We start from the raw sequence: 14,536 nt of genomic DNA, 5'->3' as shown, positions 1-14,536 counted from the left end.
CAACGTCTATTAATGGTTGCATATCACATGCATGGAGAGACACTTATCTGGTATCAAGATGCATGAGATAGCGGGCACTTCACCAGCTAGGAGACCTTTACCCGAGCTCTCCAAATCCGATTCGGCCCTACAGCTTACGATGACCCGATGGAGACCTTGACTAGGCTGAAATAAATATCAACAATAGCTGCTTACAGAACACAGTTTGAAGCACTATCTAACAGGCTTAAGGGCCAAAGGCCTTTCAGATGTGCACAAACTCGATTGCTTCATTGGCGGGTTAAGAGATGAAATTTGCCTGCCATTGAAGATGTTTAATCCAGTCAGTTTAAATGCGGTATTCGGATTGGCCAAAATATAAGAGAAGTATCTTATCAGCACAAGAAAAAACCAAAAAAATGGGGAGTGAAAATGGGGTCTTGCCTGCTACCAGTAACACTTCATATGGTGGGCAGTCTACTGAAGGGAGCAGTAAGTGGTCCAAGCCCATGGTACCTACAAAGAAGATATTTCCAACTCAAATGGATGAAAAGCGTTGAAAAGGACTATGCTACCATTGTGACGAAAAGTGGCACCAGACGCATGTGTGTAAGTCTCCAAAATTCTATTTGCTGCATGGTTATGAGGAGGCTGAAGCTAAACAAATGGATAATGAAAAGAAAGAAAATAAGGAGCTGGAAGAAGTGGTAGTAGAACCCAAGGTGGAGGTGGAGCCTGAAATTTCTTTGAATGTAATAGTTGGAACCCTCAGCCCGAGTATGATGAGACTTTTGGAGAAAATCAATGGAAAACGAGTGGTGATTCTGGTGGACTCAAATAGCTCTCATAGCTTCTTGGACCTAGCAGTAGCAAAAATGGCCAGGTTAAAGGTGAACTAGTCTACAAAATTGGCCGTAAGGGTAACAAATGGAGCAGTAATTCAGAGTGAGGGATATTGTGATTCAGTTCTCCTTAAAATGCAAGGTACTTAGTTTTCTCATTCTCTTTATGTTCTTAAGTTGGGTAGATGTGATGTTGTGTTGGGGTGAACTGGTTAGAGACCCTTGGGCCTATTGTTTGGGATTTCTCCAAACTATCTATGCAATTTATGAATGAAGGTAGAAGTGTGAAACTTAAAGGGCTGAAACCTTAGCCCTTGTCCCTTGAGGGGAGTAGTAAGGTCAGGTTGGCCTTGGTGACCAAAGGAAAGGGGTTTTTGTAACAAATTCAATTGGTGAAAAAGGGGGGAAACAATGTTGTGGGTAACGCAGAAATTAAAGAGTTGTTGGGGCAGTTTAAAGAAGTTTTGAGGAACCTCAGGGATTACCCCCTCCAAGAAGCCATGACCATAAAATAATCCTAAAGGAGGGCACCATGCCCATTTCTAACCAGCCCCATTGTTATCCCTATTATCAGAAATCTGAAATTGAGAGGATAATGGCTAACTTACTAAAATCTAGGGTAATTAAACCCAGCTCCAACCCCTTCTCCTCACCAGTATTGTTAGTGTGCAAGGCGGATGAGAGTTGGCGAATGTGTGCTGACTATTGCGCGCTAAACCAGCAAACAATGAAAGATAAATTTCCTATTCCAATAATAGATGAGTTACTGGATGAGTTGATTTGAGGTTGTGTTATCGTCAGTTAAGAGTGGTACCCAAGGATGCAGCAAAGACTGCATTTAGAACTCATGAAAATCATTATGAGTTCTTAGTGATGCCCTTTGGGCTCACTAATACCCCTTCCAATTTTCAAGGGTTGATAAACCATGTTTTTAAGCCATATTGGCGTAAATTTGTATTGGATTTTTTCGATGATATTTTAGTATATAGTGGTAGCTGGAATGAACACTTGGTTCACCTAAAATAGGTGCTGTACTTGTTGCAAGATCACAAGCTTTACGCAAAGCTGTCCAAGTGTATGTTCGGGCTGGAGAAGTGGATTATCTCAGTCACATTATTTCTGCTAAGGAAGTAAAGGCAGATCCTAATAAGATTGCTTCGATGTTGGAATGACCCACTCCTAAAAAAACCAAGGCCTTGAGAGGGTTCCTAGGCCTAACGGGCTATTACTGGAAGTTCATTAAAGGGTATGGTATGCTGGCAGCCCCACGACCAAGTCTCTTGAAGAAAAATGGGTTCTTATGGAGCAAAGAAGCTGAGCAAGCTTTTGTGAAGCTAAAGGAAGTGGTTACCCAACCCTCTGTACTGAAACTCCTGAATTTTACATGTCCATTCATCATTGAGTGCGATGCTAGCGAGAAGGGCATTGGGCGATGCAATCCGAGCAACCTATAGCCTTTTTAAGCAAAATGTTGTGGGTAATGCGCTTCTCCTCTCCACTTATGAGAGAGAATTGCTAGCCTTGGTGACAGATGTCCAGAAGTGGCGCCCTTATTATTGGGCAATCATTCATAGTGAAAATAGATTAGCAAGCCTTGAAGTTTCTGCTAGAGTAGAGGGTAGGCACGAAAGCACAGTAAAAATGGCTCGCTAAATTGATGGGGTATGAGTTTAAGATAAAATATAAGAAATGGCAGGAGAATAGAGTTGTTGATGCTCTTTCTCGGAAAAGGGGAAGGAGATTACTTTAAGGAAGGGGTCTTGGCACAGATCACCTTTCCAAAACCTGATTGGGTGGAGGAATTAAAGATGAGTTACCAGCTGTCGAAGGAGTTTTCAGATTGGTTGGCTAAGGCAGGGGAACCGCAGGAAGTTCCTAAGGGAATCTCTGTTGTGCAATGGCTGCTTGTGAAGAAGGGAAGGTTGATGTTAGTACTGAGGTCTCCTTTTATTAAAAAGATGTTCCATTACATACACACTGATCTGATGGCTGGTCATTCAGGTTACCATAAGACTTATCAGAGAGCCAAAAGAGACTTTTACTAGTCAAAAATGAAAAAGGACATTAAAAGGTGGGTGCAAGAACGTGAAGTGTGTCAAGCTGTTAAATACAAAGCTATCCCTCCAACTGGTCTACTCCAACTTCTAACCGTATCCAAACAAAGGGCTGACATCTCTATGGATTTCACAGAGGGTCTTCCAAATTCCAAGGGAGTTACTGTGATCTTTGTGGTGGTGGACAGGTTCACGAAATATGGTCATTTTATGGGTCTATCCCACCCTTACACAGCCCAGGATGTGGCTCAGATGTTTCTATCCTCAGTGTTTAAATTACATGGGTTCCCAAGAACTATTGTGTCGGACCGTGACCCTATGTTCCTTAGCTCATTTTGGAAAAGTTTGTTTACTCTCCAGGGAATTACACTAAATTTTAGCTAGGCCTACCATCTCCAAAGTGATGGTCATACCGAGGCCTTGAATAAAAGTTTGGAGGGTTACTTGAGAAGCTATGCAGGTAAAAAGTCTAAGACATAAGGATAGTGGTTACCACTCGCAGAATGGTGGTATAATAATAGCTATCACAGCTTTACAAAGCTGTCACCTTTCAAGGCTTTATACGAGTATCCACTCCCAAGGCTAATTACTTACAAACCCGACACTTATAACAATGACACAGTTGATCAAATAATGAGAAAAAAAAGCCAAATTTGTGAGCTTTTGACAAACAATCTCAAGGCAGCTCAAAATCGAATGAAAATGTATGCAGACAGGAAGAGAACAGAAAGAGAGTTTAATGAAGGAGACTAGGTTTACCTACGACTTTAGTTGTACAGACATAAGTTAGTGCTCGTGCACCATAACTTGAAGTTGGCTCCCCGTTTCTATGGACCATTCAAGGTGGTCCAACAGCCAGGATATGTGGCCTATCGACTGGATCTTCCACCCACGTCTAAGATCCATCCAGGTTTTCATGTCTCCTACTTAAAGAAGAAGATCGGTGAGAGTATTCAACCCATTACTATTTTACCACCCACAAATGAGTTAGGAGAAGTCATACCTGAGCCAGAGATGATCTTGGAACGCCGCATAAAGCAGCAAGACCACTGTGTTGTGACTGAAGTTTTGGTCAAATGAGTTGGGGTTCTCATGAAGGACAACATCTGTGAGAGCTTGTGGAGGCTTAGGACCATGTACCCACACCTTGTGGTCAAGGACTTGTAAGAGGAGGAGATTGTTAGGGTGCTCAAGGAAAGGGATCGAGGCATGACAGAAGAGAAAGGAAGGATCTTGGCTCTGAGGTTAAAGACGAAGAGAGAGAAGGTTAGGGCAAAATGAAGTCTGCGAAAGCTGAAAGGGAGATTTTAGAGTTAAGAAACGGTGCGGTTTGTAAGGGGAAGGCTACGGCGTCATTTGATTTAGTAGGCAAAGTGATGGTTTTAAACGGTGTAGTTTTTGTTACTGCTTTCAATTAAAACGCTATGTTTAACACCAGGCTGTTGTAAGGGTCTTTTTAGTCATTTTATGTTAAGTTTGTTAGGATCATGTAGATTATGTGGGCAAGAAGGGGGAAGGAAATTATCATTGGAGAATCTTGAATATTAGTGATCTCTCTTCTTGGGAGGTTTTGGATTCCTCGAAAATCCAAGTTTATGAAATTGCCGTGATTCTCATACATCATTTTTTTTCACTAATTCTCTGTTTATTAACATTAATCTTTACATCCTTATCAATTACACTATTATTCTATCAGAACTATAACAGTTTGTTTGCGAGAAGTCCTGTTCGGCGAGAAGGAAGCTCTGTGAAGCCGTCTGCGAGAAGCTTTGTGAAACTGTCCATGAGAGGTTCGAATATGTTTATTTTCTTATTTCCTTTGTTTTACTTTTAAAAAAAAATAAATAAATAAAAGCTGACTGCACGATGGTTATACACGCTGACTACCTATAGAAAAACTATAAATTTATCTTGTTATAGTATAACTATGGATGTGTAATTCATATAACTTTTTTTTTAATTCGTAATTCATATAACTTAATGCTTATGAGTTATAGTAATTTATAACTGTAAATTATGAGAATAATGCTACTCATCATCTTCTCATAATTTCATGATGTGACATTAAATGATAGGTTCATAAATGAAATATAATAAATAGTTTCCAATCATTTAATATTATATAATGAGATAATGAGAGGATAATGAGAAATTTGATGATGAATAGATTTTTTTTCTTTGTTAATTAGGTTAGATGAAATATTTGGAACATCTCAACCGATTTCTATAAAATAGGTTAAAATCGTTTGAACGTGTCGTATTTAGTCTAATCCAACTTGATTTATTTATTAAACACGTTATGTTAATTTTCATCATCCAAAGCACGTTTTTTATTTTAAAAAAATTAAAAGTACTTTACTAGAATAAGATGAATCAAGAAAGTGTAGTTTTAGAATGGTAAACAAAAAGGATAGGGGTGAACTTTAATGACCCACATTCGAGCATATAGTAATTGACAAGACTTAAAAGAAAAATTTATAAAAAAAAATTATTTTTCTATATATTAATTATTGATATGTTGAAAAATTTAAAATTTAAAATTTAAAAATTGAATTTAAAAAAATTGATAAAATAAATCTTATAGATAAAATTTTAAATAAAATTATAAGAACGCTTTGCTATTCATCATCTCCACACATCATATACCATACTTATTTTTATTTTTTTGAAAATTATTTTAAAATTTTATTTTATTTTATTCTTTATAAACTAATTGAGTTATTCTATCTACTATTCATATACTACATATTTAGTAAGAGAACAAAAATATAAAAAATAAAAAATTATGTATAATATGTGATGTAAAAATGATGAATATAATTTTTACAACATATAACACTACTCAATTCACAATAGCAAATGCCTAGATAAGATTTATTGCACACTTAAAACATTACAACATGAAACTCAAATAACAATATTTTGATATATTACGTCATATATTTAAGTCAAAAGACTGGCGCACGTTAGCAGGTCATGTCTGTTGACTCGGAGTAAACTAAACGGTAACGAAACCATGGAACTGGAAATTAGCTTTCAAACTTTCTTAAATTCTGTTTGTCCGAATTGTGATTTAAAATGAGAGACAGATATTTACGATAGATCTTATATTATTTATAATTATTATTCTTATCAATTTTTGGGGACGATTATAAAATATTATAATCATAGATTCTAAAATCCGGACAAGAAATTTGAATTCGTCCTTTAGATCCAAAACCCTCAGCTATACGCAGCGCACGTATCATTTTGTAATCGAGAATGGCAAACGTGGTCTGCGATTATCGGTTCCTCCTCCTCCTTGCTGCCTTGGTCTTCATCTACATCCAGGTACCCTTTTAATTTCAAAGACGCATTCCCAATTTAGACGAAATCTCACGCCCATAGTCCATCGCTTTGTCGCTTTGTTATCACTAATTTTTCTTTGTTGATCAAACGGATTTGCTGAACGCTGAATAGGAAGGTTGTTGGTGAACTATTTTTTTTTAGATTATTTTTATTGGATGCAAAATTTCGATTTCGGAAAGTTTACGTTAAGTAATAATTTTCTAGTAAGTCACATGGTTTTGTTGTTGTTGCTGTTTTTTTCCCGTGCGTCGCGTAGATGCGGCTGTTCGGTATGCAATCGGAATATGCCGACCGCCTTGCGGCCGCGGTGCGTGTCTAACCGTGTTTCATTTCAAACTGTGTATTGTGTGATTCTTACAGGTTATTTTTTGGGCATTTCTTTCACTTTATTTATTTTGGACAGGTTGAATCAGAGAGCCATTGTACGAGTCAAATGCGATTGCTAATTGATCAAATAAGCATGCAACAAGGTCGAATTGTGGTCCTTGAAGGTGGGTTGGGTTGATTTGGTTCAGTCTCTTCTAGTAATCGACAGAGGTAGCTGTAAGTAAAGTAATTTGATGGCTGAAGTGTGAATTACCAAGATTTAGAAAAAAAAAGAAAACTTAAATTGCATGGTTAAATTTTTACAAAGCTTGATCGAGTAATTAGTAAGTCTAGATCATTGGATGAGTTCCCAAGTTGTAATTTGTGCTGTTGTGTTGCTATGATTGTCGGGGTCGATTTTGCATAATAGCTTGACATATCAATGGAAAATTTGATATATGCAATCGGTTGTCTAAATCATCGAATGAGTTCCCAAGTTTTCTAGTAATGACAAATGATAACTGTTGTTAGTTTCTTTCTGGAGAAGTATGGTCTAATCCTCAACGTTGTTACTTTTTCTAAAAATGAAGAAGCTTCTTTCCTAGGTTGAAGTCCAGGAAAGAGTATGTTCCTTTACTTCAATTCCTTTCTCTCTTTAACTGGTGGCTTAAAAGTGAAAGAATTATTGTTACTTACTCTTTTTTTTATAAGTATGTTACTTACTCTTGTAAGACTGCTACTATTTCAGAAGAAAGTAAACGTCGAGAACTAGAGTGTGGACAACTGAAGGCCCTTGTTGAAGAACTTGAAAGTATGTCTTTATCAATGCTGTAATAAACTCTCTTTTTACCCTCGTTTTATCTCATAATATTTCATTTGCTATGCATAACATCTGATAACCATTTCTGTTTGGAAAATTTCGTCTCATTGGATATTTGATCGAGCAAGTGGTATAATGAAGCCTATCACCAAGGGGCTCTTTTTATTTTTTAAACAATTTGAAGATGCTGTATAGCAAGCATGTATTGATCTTCAGGTTCTATGTTTGTTTTTTTCAAAAGAATATGTAACCAAGCAAATCCTTCCTGGACATATCGAACCCAATTAGTAACATTGTTTAGATGTTTATATTTTCCAAAATTTCTCAGGTTTAGCTGAAGCTTTAATTGCTGGCAATATATTATAAAGTAAAATAGCTCATTTGGAATTACAAGGGCTTCAGAGACCAGCGACTGGTGCAACAAGATTTCCCTTCTCATTTGAACCATACACCGGGGAAAAGCCCATTATTGAAAATTTTTAGTAATAGAATTATAGCTGGATATCTGCAGAACAGGGAAGGAGTGTGGAAGATAATCTTGAAAGGTTGCTTTCATGTCACTACAAGAAAAACGGCCTTTTGCGGCGCTTAAATTCGCCGCAAATAACCCAGAAAATCGCTGCATATAATCATTTGCAGCGATTTATGCTGCGACGAAGACTTGTCGCAATTGTTGACTCATTTAAAATTTTAGCCAGCGAATCCAAAATATCGTCGCCAATAGTTTTTATTTGCGGCGATTTTTTTCGCTGCAATTATTCTAAAAAAATGCCGCAAATGTCTTTGGGACTTCAGATTAATAGCGCTGCGAAAGAGTATTTGCAGTGTTTTATTTCGTCGCTAATACATCAAAATCGCCGTAAAAACCTGCTTATTATTTCCAGCGTTCTAAAAAATCGCCGCAATAATCATTTTTCCCGTCGATGAAAATCGCCGCAAATAAGTTCCAACTACATTTATTTTATATGCGGCGAAGCATAATTCAATGCAATAACCAGTAGTTGTGGCGAAAATTTTCGATGCAATAAAACATGTTTTATTGTGTCATTTAAGATTGCTTCCATTGTGTTATGATGGGAGAGAGATAGGCTTGGTTTGGTGTTTTTCATCCTTGAAAGATGCCGGGTAACTCTCTATACTTGTCTATCTTGTATGGATTGTACACATTTATTGCCTTTGCTGATCTACGGTCAATTGATCTTAGCACTTTTCTTTTTGATTGGTCATCTGGTACTTGTATTTTTCTCCAAAATGATTGATTAAATTTGCTGCTGCAATCTAACACATTTCTTTTTTATGTCATTATGATAATATGTAAGCACCCATTTGACATGATCCAAGACTTAGCATACTCTCTTTGTTAATTTTTCAGGGAAAGGCCTACAGAGATTGACTGACAAAGTACAGGTTAGGGTGCCTCATAACTTTGTTTCTTTTTCTCAAGTTATCACTTATAATCCTTCTAACAAGTTGTTTTGCCAAACTTATTAGGTGCCAGTGGCAGCTGTTGTGATTATGGCGTGCAATCGTGCTGATTATCTGGAGAGGACAATTAAGTCCGTCTTAAAGTATGTTTCACACTTACAGCATGTGTTCCAGGTTCTTGCATTTTTTCTAAACATAATTTTACACATCTCCAGCTGACCCTCTGGCTTAATTCTCCTTTTCCCAGATATCAAAGTTCTGTTGCTTCGAAGTATCCTCTTTTTGTATCCCAGGTACATTTGTACCATTCTTTTTGCTTTGACACAAATTTAGGTTTGTCTTATGGGAATAGTTACTGCATAAATCTTACTCTAGCTATGATTTAGACAAGACTAAACAGCTCAACACGATGGTTTTCACTTTTTCCCAGGACGGATCAAATCCAGATGTTAAAAGTAAGGCTTTGAGTTATGATCAGCTAACATATATGCAGGTAATGTATGATGTTGATGTTGCATTTTTATGAGGTAAAATAAGGTGAACTTGTTTGTGCTGGTCCAAGTTGGAGTTCATGTGGACAGGAAGCATTTCCTGCAACTGTTTAACATGCAGATGTTTTGAATCATACTATCTATTTCAATAATTTCTTGGGTGCTTGTAAATGAGTTTGACATGGGCTTTTATGTCATATAAAGAGTTGGATTTATTTAAAATGCTCTCATTACAGAGTGAGTAGAATGTTCAATCATCAGTTATATTCTTGAACACTGACTCATCTTTATTGTAGCACTTGGATTATAAACCAGTGCAAACTGAAAGGCCTGGAGAGTTGATTGCATACTACAAAATTGCTAGTAAGTATTCCTTCGTTTATAACTCATGAAAACTTCACTGCTTATATACTTGCTTTTCCAGGTCATTACAAATGGGCATTGGATGAATTGTTCTTCAAGCATAAATTCAATCGAGTAATCATACTTGAAGGTCAATTGATTGTCTTGCTTTTAATCATACTTAGTTTTTTCTTTTTTAATTCTATCACCTCTTTGTTTGCAAAAAAAGTATATACTGATAAAGAAATGTACCTGGATACAGATGATATGGAAATTGCCCCCGACTTTTTTGATTACTTTGAGGCTACAGCAGCTCTACTTGAAAAGGATAAGTATGCATTCTGGGTGAACTCAACCTCTCATGTGTAGAATATTAATTAGGAGTTATAGTTCCAAATTCCGTAGCTTTGATTTTTGTTTTTTATATCAAAACGTGGTAGGTCCATAATGGCTGTTTCCTCATGGAATGACAACGGACAAAAACAGTTTGTGCATGATCCATGTGAGTTCTTTTCAGAATTTCTCCCCCTTTAGTATCATTCGTGCATTATATGATTTTTCAAAGATTTGGATGATTATATGAACCAGAATTTTTCTGTACCTTCCCTTATAAAAAAAAAAATTTCTGTACCTTTCCCTCCCTGATCTAACATCTGATGTCTCTGTAGATGCACTCTATCGTTCTGATTTCTTTCCTGGACTTGGCTGGATGCTAGCCAGATCTACTTGGGATGAGCTATCTCCAAAATGGCCGAAGGCATATCCTTGTTGGTTTAGTATATTTTTATGCTTGGATTTGACTATCCATTCATATTGATCCATCACTTTTTAACATCTTCTTTAACAAAACCTTACTTACTGGGATGACTGGTTGAGGTTGAAAGAGAATCGCAAAGGTCGACAATTTATTCGTCCAGAAATTTGCAGAACATATAATTTTGGGGAGCATGTAAGTATAATGATTTACATGTTATTTTGGTTTTTGTCATCCTTTAACCTCAGGTGTACTTCTTATGCAAGCATAGATTGATTTATTTACTTGGCAAACATTTAGTGATATTTTTGCATGCATATTTATGCATTGAAATTCTTGAAACTAGGTAGTTATGCCACCAAATCTTCCAATGTTAAAAACATTTTCCTTGCAACACCAATGGTACGGAGAAATGAAGCATATGTTTGTGTTTCCCCCAAGAGGAAAACAAATTATTTTTACAAATTGATTGGAAACCGTAATGCCAGGTAGCCGCCATATGCAATACTTGTTTGCACCATTAGAAAAAGGTAGCCATATGCAAGCTCCTATTCTATCAACCACTGCCAACAAGTATTTTATGTCCTATATACTATTGCATTTGTTTGCTGATTTGGAAGCTTTGTTTGAAAGTGACCTATTTTCAGAATTTCAAAGTGCCACTTTATGGTTGATGCTAAATGTTATGAAGCTTTCGTTGGTTCACCAATGAATATTGATGACTTCACTTAGTGATTCAACTTCTGAGTGCATGCATCCATCTTTTATAACTGTGGATTTGTGAAGTCTTTACGTGATTTCTTTCAGGGTTCTAGTTTGGGGCAGTTCTTTAAACAATATCTTGAGCCAATTAAGATGAATGATGTCCAGGTAAGTGTCAATTTCTCTCTGACTATGATGCCTTGTTTGATTCAGTGCATGTCTTTACGTCTTCAATTTGACCTTTGCTTCTGCCTTTTCTTTCCAAAAGATTGATTGGAAGTCAATGGATTTGAGCTACCTGATGGAGGTAAAAAACATCTTAGTTCTTTTTGAAGTGGCTGTGTCCTTCATTACACTCATGTTCAAAAAATTTATTTCAACCTTCAGGACAAGTTCACGAAACATTTTGCTGACACTGTGAAAAAAGCTAAACCGATTCAAGGAACTGATGTTGTTCTGAAGGCATATAATATAGATGGTGATGTACGAATAGAATACAAAGACCAGTTCGAGTTTGAACGCATCGCCCGCCAATTTGGAATTTTTGAAGAGTGGAAGGTCGTTCCTCACTGTTATTGTGTACCTTACCTTTCATTTGCACTATTACTAGTAATAAAATGTTTTGTTTTATATGAATGTGGTGGGTGATATTTGGATAACTCATGTTTCTACAACACTCATGCAAGTAGTAGAGCTTTCAGTTATTACAGTAGGAAATGGCTCGGTTATCTGGCTGGATAAATAATTGTTCATGATCATTATTATATAATTGAGCACATAATATCACCTGGTCACAGAATTTGCAATGTTGTGAAACTAGAACCTTACATCACATATAATATAAGGGGAAAAAAACTCAGGTTGACAAGTTCACAAAATAATGATACGCACAGAGAATTTTTTTTTTTTGTCGGGGAACCTCTCCAAGGCAGGGCCCTTCGGACCCACCCTTGTAGAGTAAACCCCGGTCCCGTGCACTGCACCCTCGGAAGTTTTCCTACGCGGAATTGGTTAAATCGCTGTCTTTTCACCAGAGGGTGTAGCCCCAAATGATTGTTTGCACCCCATGAGGTGTTGAACCTTGGTACACATGGAGACATACAAATGTGATACTTGTATTATAGCACGTTAACAGCTACAAGTCTGAATTATTCAATGATCAGGCGTCCTCTTGTTAATGTGAATGTGCTTGTAATATCTTTGTTTGAAACCGTTTCATCCAGCATTTTCATGTAAAAAAAACTGTTCTTGCTTTTCCGAATTTTCCAGGATGGTGTACCAAGGGCTGCATATAAAGGAATAGTTGTTTTCCGATACCAAACCTCAAGGCGTGTATTCCTCATTGGTCCAGATTCCCTTAAACAGCTTGGGATTGAAGATGCTTGATGCAAAAACAGGTTCGTGTAATGACCATGCTGTATACTATTGTTTGTAATGGACTACCATCAACTTTGTTACTTATAACTTTTTAACAAAATAGAGTGGAATGGAAGGTAATGATGAGTAAATTTGCTTCGATTTCATTTTAGAGCAGAAGAACAGAAAGTTCTGATTGATTATTTGCATGAATAATTTCTCATATTTTAATGAACAGAGTTTATGAGGGAAGTATGGTTTACACTGGCAAGCTCTGAGGTTCAGGCAAAAGGATTGATTTCGAAGCAGACGGGCCACACATACAATTAGATAATCAATATCATTTACGCTAAAGGTTCTGGCCCCGAGTTCACAGGCTGAGTTTCTAACAGCTATATCTGTAATTGTCACACTCAACTTAATGTAGCATACACCAAACTTCTGTGCTCGTCAAGGTGGTATTCTCCCTAGTGTAAACATATACAGATGGTCCTAATATTGGCAAGTTGATGCTATGGGCCCATGGATTTTGTTAACTCTTCAGTTTTTATTACTGCTTTTGTTTTCTTGGAAGAATAGCCACTGGAAGAGTGTGTAACTCTAATATTTGATGTGTCTTGTGTAAGAGTTACTATTTGGCAGATCTCAAATTATTCTTTTGATACTGCAAATGGATCTCAGCATGATAGATTCAGTAAAGGATGCAAGCCAATATAGTAGGAAGGGTGAGGCTTGAAAGAGGATAACCCAACAAAATCTCTTTGTACGAGGTAATGGAATTAAGGGTTGTTATGATTTGGTTATACCTTAATGCTTTTAAATGTTGCCCTTTTGTTTTATTGGCTCTGGAACATTGCCGGTGGTGTCGAGTAGATTGACAAAGCAAGGAGATGACCATATTCTTTTCTTTCTACTTTCAGTTCACCGGACATGGCAGCCACCTTCGCCCTGCATGTTACTTCATCGCCGAGAGGCTTTTATGGCATATGTCGGGCTGTCTTTTGGTGGAACACTATTGAAATCAACAGGAAAATAAAATAAAAATCTACTAGGACCAGCATGGCTTTAACACATAATATGATCTCAAATTCATAAAATCGACTTAAAGATAATATAAAATCATCTTAATCACTACTCGACACTGAATCGATTGACTATAAAATAGAATAAATGGATGGTTTCTGGGTCTATAAATCACCAAAAGCAGACCCAATATGGTTAAGAAATCACTAGCAAACAGAAGAATAAAAGGTTTGGGCTGAGGACCCATGTAGTTATGCCAAATATCTAAATCATATTGCAAAATCTAAAGTAAGGTAAAAATAAATCCAAGGGAAGAAAAATTGCGACCAACGGTGTGGTCTCGATCCCATATTTTCTTAGTTAATAGATTGTTATATTGGCCAATGAGAGGACCACCTTAGAGGGTTTTTGTTGGAAGTGCAATGAGAGGACTGTGCAAATTCTCTCTAATAAGTTTGAGTGAAATGTAGAGTGAAAGTTTAAAGTTAGAATTTAGCTTTGATATAAATAGATAAATTTAATTATTTCAATTATATTTTAACAAAGTATGATAGGTCATGGTGGCAACAAGTAAGGTGCATCTTATTGGAGTGACCTATAATACTTGATGAACAAAGTTTCCCCCCTAGCCTATGTAAAAAAGAATTGCTATAGCCACAAAGAGATTATACAAAAGCAATCGCACAAACTGACGTGGTTTCATGTGATCCGTTAGATTTATTTTACAATAAAAGTAACTTTACAATCTTACGAATCACGTGAAGTCACATTAGTTTGTAGGATTATTTTTGTGTAATTCATTTGTAGCTAAAGTATTTCTCTTTAAAAAATTGACACGTGTTCTTAGAGCAAGTGAAAATCACTTAATTTTTAAATGAAGGAGCAAAAAAAAAAAAAAATTCAAATTAAACATTTTTAAAAATATATGTTTAGGATATGTTTAACAAACGTTTGTCATACAAGTTTTCCTATTAGTAATCCGGTATGTACAACATATCGTTCATGCCGTTGACATGATAAGACTTAATATGTAAAATATAAATCAAATCTTACCGTTTCAATACTACTAATGGTATGTTCCCTTCCAAATAAAA

General features: G+C 36.5%; 1 protein-coding gene across 2 annotated transcripts; it reads left to right on the top strand.

The window, feature by feature from the left end:
* The first annotated feature begins 5,931 nt into the window (after positions 1-5,931).
* LOC109006658 (alpha-1,3-mannosyl-glycoprotein 2-beta-N-acetylglucosaminyltransferase-like) lies at positions 5,932-13,090 on the top strand. Of its 2 annotated transcripts, XM_018986014.2 has the most exons (19): positions 5,932-6,205; positions 6,480-6,530; positions 6,627-6,714; positions 7,278-7,340; positions 8,722-8,756; positions 8,841-8,917; positions 9,022-9,067; positions 9,205-9,267; positions 9,562-9,628; positions 9,690-9,758; positions 9,870-9,939; positions 10,048-10,109; positions 10,276-10,366; positions 10,463-10,556; positions 11,169-11,231; positions 11,332-11,370; positions 11,451-11,621; positions 12,333-12,460; positions 12,658-13,090. In XM_018986014.2, the coding sequence occupies exons 1-18, from the start codon at positions 6,137-6,139 to the stop codon at positions 12,447-12,449; spliced, it is 1,335 nt and encodes a 444-aa protein (XP_018841559.1). In that variant the 5' UTR covers positions 5,932-6,136; the 3' UTR covers positions 12,450-12,460; positions 12,658-13,090. The 2 variants fall into 2 exon arrangements, with proteins under 2 accessions (XP_018841559.1, XP_018841560.1); XM_018986015.2 differs by lacking the exon at positions 6,480-6,530.
* The last annotated feature ends 1,446 nt before the right edge of the window (positions 13,091-14,536 follow it).

The sequence above is a fragment of the Juglans regia genome, chromosome 16, assembly GCF_001411555.2.
Source record: "Juglans regia cultivar Chandler chromosome 16, Walnut 2.0, whole genome shotgun sequence".
Classification (NCBI taxonomy): Eukaryota; Viridiplantae; Streptophyta; class Magnoliopsida; order Fagales; family Juglandaceae; genus Juglans; species Juglans regia.
The sequence above is the reverse complement of the archived record's forward strand: the minus strand, read 5'-3'. Positions and strand labels throughout refer to the sequence as shown.